This window comes from Agelaius phoeniceus, chromosome 3 (genome assembly GCF_051311805.1).
Source record: "Agelaius phoeniceus isolate bAgePho1 chromosome 3, bAgePho1.hap1, whole genome shotgun sequence".
Classification (NCBI taxonomy): domain Eukaryota; kingdom Metazoa; phylum Chordata; class Aves; order Passeriformes; family Icteridae; genus Agelaius; species Agelaius phoeniceus.
This window is the reverse complement of record NC_135267.1, coordinates 14,494,744-14,506,661: the sequence shown is the minus strand read 5'-3', so window position 1 is coordinate 14,506,661 and position 11,918 is coordinate 14,494,744. Positions and strand designations below refer to the sequence as shown.

Below are 11,918 nucleotides of genomic sequence, written 5' to 3'. Positions count from 1 at the left end.
AACAGCAATACCTCATGCACACACATTTTAGCCCTAGAAAAGTGTACTCAAATATAAGAATTACACAGACTAAGTGTTAATGTTTTAATCACAAATATCACATGGATTTAAAGTTCTGTACATCATTTATCTTAGGGTTTTTTTTCCACTATGATCTGATTAAAAATGGGAGCCTAAACACAACAAAGATCAGGGCAAAACAATAACCTAGACAGGAATTTTTCAACTTAGTTCCATTTTCACCAAATGAGGTACTGTAATACAAGACTGCATATACAGTTTTCCTCTGTAAGAAGACTCTGAACATCAAGATCTTAAGGGGAAAAGTCCTTTATCAGTAGAAATAAATTTGATTAGAAGATTGAACAATTCACTGATAAAAGTAAGTTTGTAATAAAATATCATGCTCCTCTTTACTGAAGCATTATGAAAAATTTAGTAGGATAATTTCTGGGCCTGTCCTAAAGCAACTGGAGCAAGAAGTATTTCAGCAGTCTGATCATTATTCCGGCATCTTAACCAACTGACCCGTTCACCTGGTCTGCGATACCTGGTATGATGATCTCAGGGACATCCAGAATGTTGCCAAATGAAGCAGTTTTACGATGGCCTCGTTTAGGCTTGGAATAGGCTGAAAAAATACACATATACAATACACATGCAAAACACTAAAATGGCAAGAGCAAAATTATTAAATTCCTAATACTGCATTTTTCATATATTTGGTTAAACTAGAGTTCATGCAAAAATGTGTCATGCAGAATAAACTGCATTGCCTTCCACTCATGCTTACACATAGTAAAGCAACTGTTAAAAAGCAAAAAATGCAGAACTAGCCATCATTACAACACAGTGTAATTAGTTATAGTTAGCAACACAAAAGTCAAACACAGAAAGCAGCATGGCAACACAGAAGGGAAAACCAAATGTAATTATCCAAACAGAAAACAAATTAAATTATTTCAATTCACCTATACATTCAGAAAAAAAAAAACAAACAAACCTTGATTGCCTGAACTTAACTAACATTTTCTCTTTCGTGTTAGGCACAAACTATTTTATTAAAAAGTCTAATAGCTAGGTACTTCTGATTCTTTAAATCACCTCCTTTCAAAGAAAATCTCATCTATCTCTGAAAAAATATTTACTTTTACTACATTTGACAATCATTCCTGCAAGTTACTCTTTTATCCTTCCAGTGAAGATTTTTTGTTTTGAAAACTGGATATAACTACCAGCTTTTAAATTTTTGAATAATGTTCAAGAAACATTATACACCTTGAAATAAAATCTAATAATACTTTTTTTTATTTTACCGCTTCTGTAGTTTAAGATAGATAGTTCCTATTTGAAGAAAAATCTGAATGCATCTCCCAAAGGTAGAACATTGTAGCATACTCATTTCAGTAAGTAATGGTGATGTGCATTACATGATTTACTCTTACAATTAATCCAGAGGACGATGGAACAAGATTAAATCATTTTCAACTTGATTTAACAACAGCCCAATCCTCACCCAGCGTGCAATTTTGTTCAGGTTCACAGCATATTATTTCTGTCACATGGTTAACAAGATTAAAAAAAGAAACCAATACAGTGCTGTTTCACCTCTTTTTGAAAAAGTTATGGTCAGATGTGCTTGACCTCATTTCTCATAGTCCACTACTGCATGAAGCGATTTCCCAAAAATTATCCAAAGAACCCCAAACCAAAAATAGTATGTTCAATATGTACATTTATTTCAAGAAAAAGAAACCCTTCAGTCATAACAAAAAACCAACAAAAAGCCCTTAGATTACTTTGAATAGTAATTATAATTTCAGAGCAATGTACTTAAAGAAGACAAACTAGGAAAATTAAAAACTCTTACAAAGGAGGGCCAGGCTATCTCTGATAATGTCAAAAAGTTACATTAAGAATGTCAGCGACGAAAGTGAGTCCTGACATGTTTTAAAATAAAACCAGCACAGTGTTATTACCAGGTAAGTACACAGCTGCCTTCTGTGTTAAGAAACCTTTATAGATATTCAGGGTGAGATGTGCTACACAGTCATCCAGTCAAAGACTGACAATACAATAGACAGATTTTGGAATAAGGCTTTAAAATAAAAACATTAAAGTAAAAAAAAAATAGGGCAAGATAAATATTATTTCAGTACCTCAGTATTTAATAAAACAAGATCCTGGAGTAACCATAACACAATGAAGAACAAAAATGAAATAGCCATGGTGCACAAGAAAGCCAGAATTTGGATGTGTAATTTCTTATTAATTGCAGATACTCGACTACCCTAATTTTAATATTGGTATAAAAATACTCAAACAGCTAAATAACCCTGAACTAACCAAAGTAATTTTGCTTAATTATTTAAATCTGTGCTTATATATCATAACACAAAAAACTTTCACATATGGAACTTAACACCTGAAGTTTACATATATTAACAAACAGTATTTTGATGAAGAAAAGAGACAAGAAAGTGTTTGCCAAGTGTACACATTTTTATTAATTTGCTCTTCTGGGATGAATCAAGATTGCTTTCACCATAATATTATGTATTTATACTTACAGATAAATTCTAATTCTCTCACAGATTTAAGGTTTAGAGATGACAGTTTATATCTGACGGAAACCTGGCAAAACACCTGTAGCTTTTTTTTAACAAAAGACAACAATGCTTTCTTAACCTGGTGAATAAAATCTAATTACGTTTCTCATTTTGAAATCTGTCACAGTGGATTTTTAAACTTATTTGGGAACATGAACTTTAAACCTACCTTTTCATTTCAGAAGTATTATAGAGACAACCCTGAAGAATATGTTATTATATAAATAATTACGCTAGCAGAGATGAAATAACACTATTTCAGATAAAAAGGAGAAAGTTGCGCATTTGGAATAGGACTGATATTTAGAAGTCTCATAATGCTTTTTTAAAAAAGGTAAAAATCTAATTCAACAAAATTTCTAAAACTTTTAAAATACTCAATTAAAATACTCAGTCTTGCTGAGTGTATAACCATAAATAAAGGCATTTTCCCCCCACAATTAATAAAGGACAATCAAGACTACAGGAAAACTTTTAAGTATTTTCATATAGCTACTGTTGTCAACTTTCTGTAAGACTATGCATGTTTTACGTTTTCCTTCCTCCTTTATTTCTTTCCAGTTCTTTAGTTTACTCCCCAGACATCATTAAATTTTACCTGTGATGGAAGCTATTCTTGCTTCTATTTCAGACATGTCAGCGCTCATCCTTTTGGCTTCTCCGGAAACAAGGGCGGACGGTGGTCGTGCGCGAACATCTGACAAGCTCTCAACACTGCTCCCACGAGATGGGGGCAAACTCAAACGGCCAGGGTCACCCTGTTTAACAGTCACACCTTGTGAAAAAAAATTCTGCACAAGCCCCTCCATATTATGCACCAGTACGTTTCTACAATATGCATTTTCAAAGGGACAAGATTTAAAATTCATAACACAATAAATGGCAATAATTGGTATCTACAAATGGAATATCTGCAGCTTTAAAAATAATCTAACTTCACACAGATAAAAAAATCAGCAGAATTAGGCCAATATTTTAATAAGAGTATCTTTGTATTTTTGCATTCTACTTTAATTCTACTTCAAAATTCACCTAAAATGTTTAATCCATTCATGTCATACTAGTATTTTGGTTATAAATTAGGCAGCAATTTTCAAACATACTTTTTAAATCTAATAAAAACCTTTGAATACATTGGAGATGTATTTAAAGGGATTTATTAGATTAAAATTAGAGCCTTCCAGTTTACCTTTTTGGCACCATACAACATTTTTCTGTCCCTTTTCTTTTATATTCTTCTCCTATAACTAACTGGATCCAATTTTGTACTATTTTGAATGAGGACACATGTTTCAGAGCAGACACAACACTTATGTCTACATGTCCATTTTGTTACTATGGTTCAAAATTGCACCTGTTGGCTTACCGGCTGCTTGGCTGTATTTTTGATTTGCTGTGCCAATTTTGATTCTAAACGTTTAATAGTGTCATTGGTAGAAGCTCCTTGGAAGTCACTTGGCTCCATGTTAGCATCGCTCTTGTTACTTGTGTTTGTAGAAGTGATGTCCATGAATGAACCTAGAAACCAGTAACAAGGAAAAGCATTGGAGAATGTCCACTAAAAATACTGAAGTGCATCTCTTCACAGCAAAGCTCTCAGATGTCTAACTTGCCCTTAAATCAACACTTTAAAAAACTTTTAATGAAAGACAAGTAGCAAGACTGCTACAGATCAATTAGTATAAGAAGCAAGAGCAGTGAAAAAAGAATATGTATCTAAATACTATGATAACATTCTGAAGTAAATCTTTACCTTTCTTTGAAATTTTTAGGGTAGCTGTTATATTATATTAACAACACAGCAGCAACCTCATTCACAATTAATGACAAAGACCATCATTAACTACAGAGCAGCACAAACACCTGAAAAATATCAGCCAATATCTATTCATGGTTTGACGTGATAAATTCACTTAAAATCGTGTGCTGAGAGGTGGAGGAAAATCTACTAAAGTTAGTGAAATGCTAAAGCTGCAAAGATTTTTTTAATATAAAGATCACTAAGCTGCAAAGTAGTCAGTGAAGCTTTATCCAAAATAGCACCAATTTCTTTGGTGATAGAAAATAATTTAATCAAGCAGAGGAAGCTGGAGACATGTAAAATGAAAAACTACTTAAGTGGGAAAAAAGTACTCTAAGCAATGAGAAAACTAAATGATTTTTTACTATTATTAAAAAAAGGATTTCTTTGAGGGCAAAACTACCTGAAAGTCTAGCCCACATTTTGTTCCATCCACCAAAATTTCTAGTCATTTTTCTTGCACTTAAATTACTGTATTTACTGTATAGTGAAGAATAGTGAAACATTTTAAATTGACAACTCCTAAACATTACATATGAGTAAAAGAGTGTCAATTGCTAGCAACATTCATGGGGAAAAAATGGAGACATTAAACCTGAGCATTTGGAGACAGCTTTTATTATAAGCTTTTTCTTCATTACAAGTACACTTCAGCAAAACCATTTGACTGAGAACACTAAGTATGAAGTATTAACAAAATAAATAGGGTCTACTGATGCTTAAGATTTTGGACATATTTTCCATTTTGAGTTCAAAATCAATGTAAGAACATGCTTTACAATCTATCTGCATCATTTCATGCTGCTGTTCTTTTTCTCTAACTTATACAAATGTACCTGTGCTAGTGGCAGAGTTGCTTTGGCCTTCATCTGAATACTGGCAAGGATATTGCAGAGGTTCATCAGCTCCTGGAAAGTACTGTGAAAAACCAGTAATTATTTAATTAAAAAGTAATTACAATTGTTTTAAAACTATTTAAATAGTACCTCATAATTTACAAATGTAAATTATATATTACATTTATAATAATTTATTTAGAAGATAAATGAATGCAATTATTTTCAATAATGTAATACATTAGATACACCTATGACTTTGTTTATTTTCTCAAATCTATTATGAGTTACTATACCCCTTCAAAGAGGAAATATATACATATATATATATATAAGTATATAAGATGAATTATTTCCCTTCAATAACTTGGTAATTTTTGTCAAAAACAGAGAGGCAAAAGAAAACATGCAAGCCCACCTTTGGAGTGTGATGAAAAGCATACTTTTTGTACATCAATTTTCCAGCTTAATAGTTTAAGAAATGATTAAAATATTTACCCGCATCAAGTGTGTCATTATTTTAACAATTTCCTCCATGGATGGCCGTTGGGAGGGATCCTTGGACCAACAACGGGTCATCAAACTCTCAATTGGCTTAGGTAAATTCTTGATCAGTGGTGGCCGAGTACCTGCAATGGAAATTATAAAACACCTTTAAACTTTTTAAACAGACTCTAAAACAACTGAAAGTGTCTGATCTTGCTCCAGTATTTTGCTATATAAATAAAGGAAAATGCAGAATTAATTGTAATCTGGATGAACTGGCTGGTACTTAGTTTTCTCTCTTACAAACAAAAAACTGACAAGAAAAGTTCCTTTGCACTACACAGCAGCAGTAGAAAAAAATTAAACTTTTCCTTCTGTACAGGTTTGAATACATTCACTGACTGACCAAATACAGCATATTACAAAGGCTAATGACATGTTACTTCTTTCTCAAGAATAAAATTCTAGAACAAATTAGAAAGCAAGTAATAACAGTCTTTGGTTCCTAATGCTGTATTCACAAGAAAAAAAATGTCAAAACAAAAAACCCCCCAAATGAACAAAAACAAAATAAAAAACCAACAAAACAAAACAAACAAACTGAAAAACCCAAAAGACTTAAAAGTATTTTTGAAAGCTGATTTTGAAAGCTGCTACTAAGAACATCCTGAAAAATTATCAGGCCCTGGAACTACCAATTTTCTGTGACTTTTTCATGGTCTATACTCATTTTTAATAACATTTTACTTCAACTGTTGTATAACTATTCAGCTGTTTTTTGCTTCAAGTTCCTCCTCTTATTACAGTTGTGCTGGATATATGAGACACAGTGATGGTTTGCAAAGAAAATAAGTATTTAAGAATATATTAAACAGAACAAGTAATACATGAAGTAAGAATGCCACAATAGTTTTAAGTGAGATGAAGTGCACTAACACTAACTTCCCTTCTTAAGAAAAAGGAAAAAGAAAATGGAAAAAGATAAAGATAAAATTTTAAAGCAAAAGTAGGTAGAGACAGTGAATTTTAAGGTATACTCCCACACCTTACTGAGGCTTCCTAATTTAGCACTAGATTTACACTTAGTTTTACAGTAAATGCTTTTATGCAAGGCACATATCACTCCTAATCTCAACATCCAGTGTCCTTGAAAAACTGGAGAATCTCATTCTTCATTCAAAAATGGCATTTGCAAACACTTCTCTATATGCATTATTAAGACTATAATATTAATTGATTCTGTCTCTGTCTGCCCCATTCTCTTCTTTGAATAGGATATGCCTGTGCTCACCTATGCTTCTATCATTTACTACTGAAGCAATGACACTCAGGCAGAGTACCAGCCTTCATTGCTTGTTAAATTTTTTCTTCCAAAAAGTTGGTGCTAGCCTTGATGTTGTCTCTCACAAATGGCAGAAACTCTTTGCAGATATTCACTGAACTACTTCACTATCATTACTTTATTACTGAAAAGATTGTTTTGTCATGGTACCTAAAAACACAGCAGTAAAAAAGTTACACTTCCAGCCTGAAGATACTACAGCCTACTCTACTACACTGACCAATGCTACATTACAGCTTTAAAGAAAGCTGTCCATTTGAACACAACCACTGTGTCCTGTTCATAGTCTAAGCTCCTGAAAATCTGTTCTGCATAGCACCTAGCACAGTAGAGTGCTGCTCCATGAGTGCAGGTACCTGGGCATAAAGGTAAAACCATTCAAACAATGGAATAAAATAAAACAAACCCAAAAACACCACAGATGAAAAACAAAAATAACGTTTTTAATGCCTAATGTTCCTGGAGGAGGTTTCATAGTTTCTAAGATTTATAAACACAGGTTAAGTTACTTAAAGTTACACATTTCTTGTAGACGTCAACTTAAAAAAAAAAAAGGAGCTAATAAATGTAGCTAACAAAACCATCATTTAGCCAGGTAAGAGGTTTTTCTCAGATCACTTTTAAAATGGAGTGATGTAATGAAGAGGGCATTACTCTCTATCCTTCTTTGTTCATACACCAGTTACACTGTAGCAAACACTGTAGCAGCCAAGTAACTCAAAACCTACACTGACACAAAGTGGCTGTTTAGTCTTTGTGACAAAAATGCATATTCAATGAAGCACAAAATGGAAACACTAGTAATTTAAAGCTGTACATTAAGAATGTTTAGCAAATTTATAGGTTATATACACAACTTCAAATGCAATAAAGTATTTTCAACTCACCATTGTGAACTGCCCACATTATCCGGAAAGCTGGACCACCAATCTCATCAAAAGGTTTCCTACGGGTGATTACCTCCCAGAGAATAATACCCCAACTGAAAACGTCACATTTTTCACTGTAATTGCTACCTGGAAGAAAGCCATCAATATAATTTGACTCTTTTCTATGTAACACGTCAAAAAGAAATATAGTTTGAGCAGATCATAAAATCAGGCGGGAAAAGATCTCCAAGATCACTGAATCCAACCTTTCACTAAACCACAGCACTAAGTGTCATGCTGAGTCACTTCTTCAATGCTTCCAGGGATGCTGACTCCACCACTCCCCTGGGCAGCTTGCTCCAATAAATAAATAAATAAATAGCTTTACATACTTACTTTCACTCACATTTAGCTTGCTGAGAAAAAACAGTTTTCTAAAGCTGACTGATTTATGCTAACTTAAATCTGAAATCACTTGACAGTATGACTGTTAAGAATGCCCCTCTCTGGGAATCAATCCTTTTCATTTGGAGTCATCTTGAAATGCTAAAATGCATCACTTTTCTTATATGATATAAACTGGAATTTATTAGGTTTTAAAAATCTCTTGCATTCAGGGTTTAATCGATTATGTTTGCTTCCTCTAAATATTCTTCAATTCACTTCCCACCTTAGTCACAATATGCCAGCCAATAACATCTCTCATATCCATTCCTCTTAATTAATTACAGGTCTTCAGAAGAACAACTAAGTTACCACATGAACAAAACAGGAGAGTCCTCAATTCCTCACCATCTTATTTCCTCCTTGTTTATTATTCTTATTCTTTTTGTAATGTCATTACTTAATTAAAATTCTTTGACCATAAATTCAATATTTCTAAGACTCCTAAGGCGCTGAAGACAGGTTGGGGATATAGAATAATAAATAAAGATGTTCAGAGGCCACAAAGAAAGAATGTATGCTTTGCAACCATAACTCATGCAAATGCTAATAAGAAATGTGAATGGCTAATGACATGAGACTATATATGTGTGAATATGAATTATAGTAGATTTGCTCACCTATCTTCAAACAAGCATTAAAATTGGCATATAGTGGCCAAAATATTTTTTTTGTTTATACCTAATCAGAAAGCATTATTCAGACTAATCATTTCAGTAACAGTGGAATTAAAGAAGTCAAGTTCCATGTGAATACCCACCATACAGCAATAATTGCAACAGGCTCCATCCACTACCTGTGAGCCAACTTCCTCTGCCCCCATACCTCTGACAAACTGCAAGGCAAATAGCCCGTTCTCTGGTCAGTTCCAGTCCAGCCAGTTTGCAAGGCAAACACAAGAAACAGACTGCAGCATGAACCACAAGCCCTCTTTAAGTGAAGGCACTAATTTGGACTTTACAAAACTCTTTAAGAATGTGGATCTCAAAAACTCTTGACATCTGTATCAAAGTAGCTGAATGTGGCTAATGAGTTCAAAAGGTACGAAGAAGAAAAAGTCAGCTTTATCAGTCAGCTTATTTTCAAAAATGTTGGGGAAAAAAAGTCATGTAAACAATTGCAGATCACTAAGGAAAGCAAAACAGTCTCATCTATGCAGTCACAGAACTTCTGTAACACACAGCCTATAAAACTAAAGTAGTACTATTCCCCTATTTGAGCAACGGAATTCTACTTTATGGCTGAGAAGTCTTGGACTAATTCTGAAAAGTGAGAGTCCAAAAGAGGTGAGAAAGTATTCTGTATTGTTTCCTTATATCCCAAAGCAATTTAATTTTTTTTTAAAACAGTTTCTTCTAATGGGAGTTCTTATATCAGAATTGCTCTCTTTCATTTCATCCTGATCTATAGCATATTGTTTTTATTTAGATTATTTGATTTGTACAAGGCTTGAAATGCCCTAAAGCCTTAGGTTTAAAATGGGGGAAAAATTCTTAATATTACAGTAACTAGTTCACTAAGCAACATGTTCTGCAACAGATGCTTTTCATGCATTTATTGTTCTCACCTAGAAACCTTGTACTAGAACAGCATCAAATTAATATTGCCTTTATTCCATTGTTGAATTCTGCTGGAGTAACACAAGCAAAGAAATTTTTAATAATTTTGCCATTTAAAGTGGTTATTTTTAGTAGTTTAATGACTGTTCTAAGAGTAATTTGATATGCTGCATTGTAGAAGATGCATCATACTAGATTCTTTCCTCTCCTTGATATTTGTGTTTTTATAATGATTTGTCTATTTATCAGTAAATGCTTTCAGTTAAAAGCACATGAAAACAACTGTAAACTGAAGGCTTCTTGCGCTGTCCAGCAATAACTGCAATACAAAGTTTCTTTCTACCTTGCTGGATTCATACACTAGAGGAACTAGGATATGAACTGCAAATCCCTACTACAATACACTTATTTATATTCATTTTATATTAAGATTTTTTATGAAAAAAAAGTCTATCTTTAACACTGATTGTTCAATTGCTTATTTCTAAAAGAAAAGAAATCTCCTATTTATACAATTTAATTTAATAGAAAACAAGTGTTAAGAAAAGAAGCAGTCCTGGCTAAAAAAACAGAGGAAGTGCTTGAATATAAAATGACATAATGGAAAATTTTCAGGCATCTGAGTGAAACAAATAATCCTCCAGTTGGTACTCTAAGCAATATGTGGAAGAAAATGGTACCTTCAGAACGTAAGTTCCAAAGGTGATGTTTGGGAGGAATTCTAAAACTGTATATGGACAGTCTCTGGAATAAGGACAGTAAAAAGAAAAGAGGTCACCTGGATCCAGAATCTGGGAAACCACTGCTGCACATTGTCACTTGCCAAATATATCAAATCAAGAACACCTGCTTCCTAAAGCAGGAGGGTGACTCTTCCAGACCATTGCTAAATTGCATTGATAATTAAGGTACAGAGAGATTAAAAGGTGTTTAGTCTGCAATTTAATATCTATGGGTTTATTTCTATGATAATAATGCAGCAATTATAGGTATCTAATTATCAAGTATCATCAGTCTTCCCCAATTACACTCCAAGAAATAGCTTGTTTTTCTACATAACCAAATTAAGTGGTATTAACAAATTCCTCAGTATGTAGGAAAGAGGAAGTACATCAAATCTCTAGATTACACAAAAAGCAGATGAAGATGGGAGTTACAAGAAAGTGGGGGATGAAAAAAGAAAGCAATTATGTTCAATTTAGACTCGAACAGGGAAATTCTAAAGTTAAAAGCTAATCAGAGTAGGGAGTGAAAGTAGTGACAGTGTATTTAAATGACAGAAGAGTTTGAAATGATTTAAGAATCTTAGAAACAGCAAAACTGTGGGGAAAGAGCCCTCTGGCTGTATTTTACTGACTAACAAAATAAGGAACTGCTGCTGTCTAAAGGTACACCTTATGTAAATCTCAGCAATGACAAATAAAGGTTCTACATCTTCATGTAAATAAATATCTAATAATAACATGAGAGAATTCGTTCAGTGCTGTTCTTCAAACCTATGCACAATTATTTGACAATATACACTTGTAGAGATTTTTAAAAAAATGTTAGACTTCTGCCAAAACTCTTTCAGTTGTTACCTCAACTTTAGTAAACTTTATTTTAAAGACTATATGATGCTCTTATTCTTACACCACATTAATTCACAGTTGCATCCCTATAAAGAAAATGTAATATTAACACTGAAGTTTTATTACCTTCAAAAACTTCAGGTGCCATCCAAGCAGCACTTCCTTTGTTGTTGGTCATGTGTGTTTGAATATCACAGGCTGTACCAAAGTCACAGATTTTTAGAACTGTCCCCCCAGCTACCAAGAGTAAACTGTCAAAGAAGAAAAAGGATATTAAACCACTTTTTTTTTTAATCCAACAACTATCATTCTAATATAGGTGAATATCTTAGGCTTTGTATCTCAGGGCTTTGTTTTATAATCTGGGAAATAAAGAAGGTCATTTGTGTCTAATGTGAACA

General features: G+C 33.1%; 1 protein-coding gene across 7 annotated transcripts in view; it reads right to left on the bottom strand.

Annotated features, from left to right (window-relative positions):
- The window catches only part of MAP3K7 (mitogen-activated protein kinase kinase kinase 7), a 48,838-nt gene that overhangs the window by 19,995 nt on the left and 16,925 nt on the right, over positions 1-11,918 (bottom strand). For 4 of the 7 annotated variants that reach the window (XM_054628767.2, XM_077174751.1, XM_054628762.2 and 1 more), the window contains exons 6-12: positions 11,644-11,768; positions 7,962-8,090; positions 5,745-5,875; positions 5,247-5,328; positions 3,976-4,127; positions 3,208-3,367; positions 551-631 (exon numbers count right to left, since the gene is read on the bottom strand). In XM_054628767.2, the coding sequence (XP_054484742.1) occupies positions 551-631; positions 3,208-3,367; positions 3,976-4,127; positions 5,247-5,328; positions 5,745-5,875; positions 7,962-8,090; positions 11,644-11,768 (860 nt within the window). The remainder of the gene's footprint in view (positions 1-550; positions 632-3,207; positions 3,368-3,975; positions 4,128-5,246; positions 5,329-5,744; positions 5,876-7,961; positions 8,091-11,643; positions 11,769-11,918) is intronic. The other 3 variants (XM_077174752.1, XM_077174753.1, XM_054628766.2) reach the window with 1 other exon arrangement.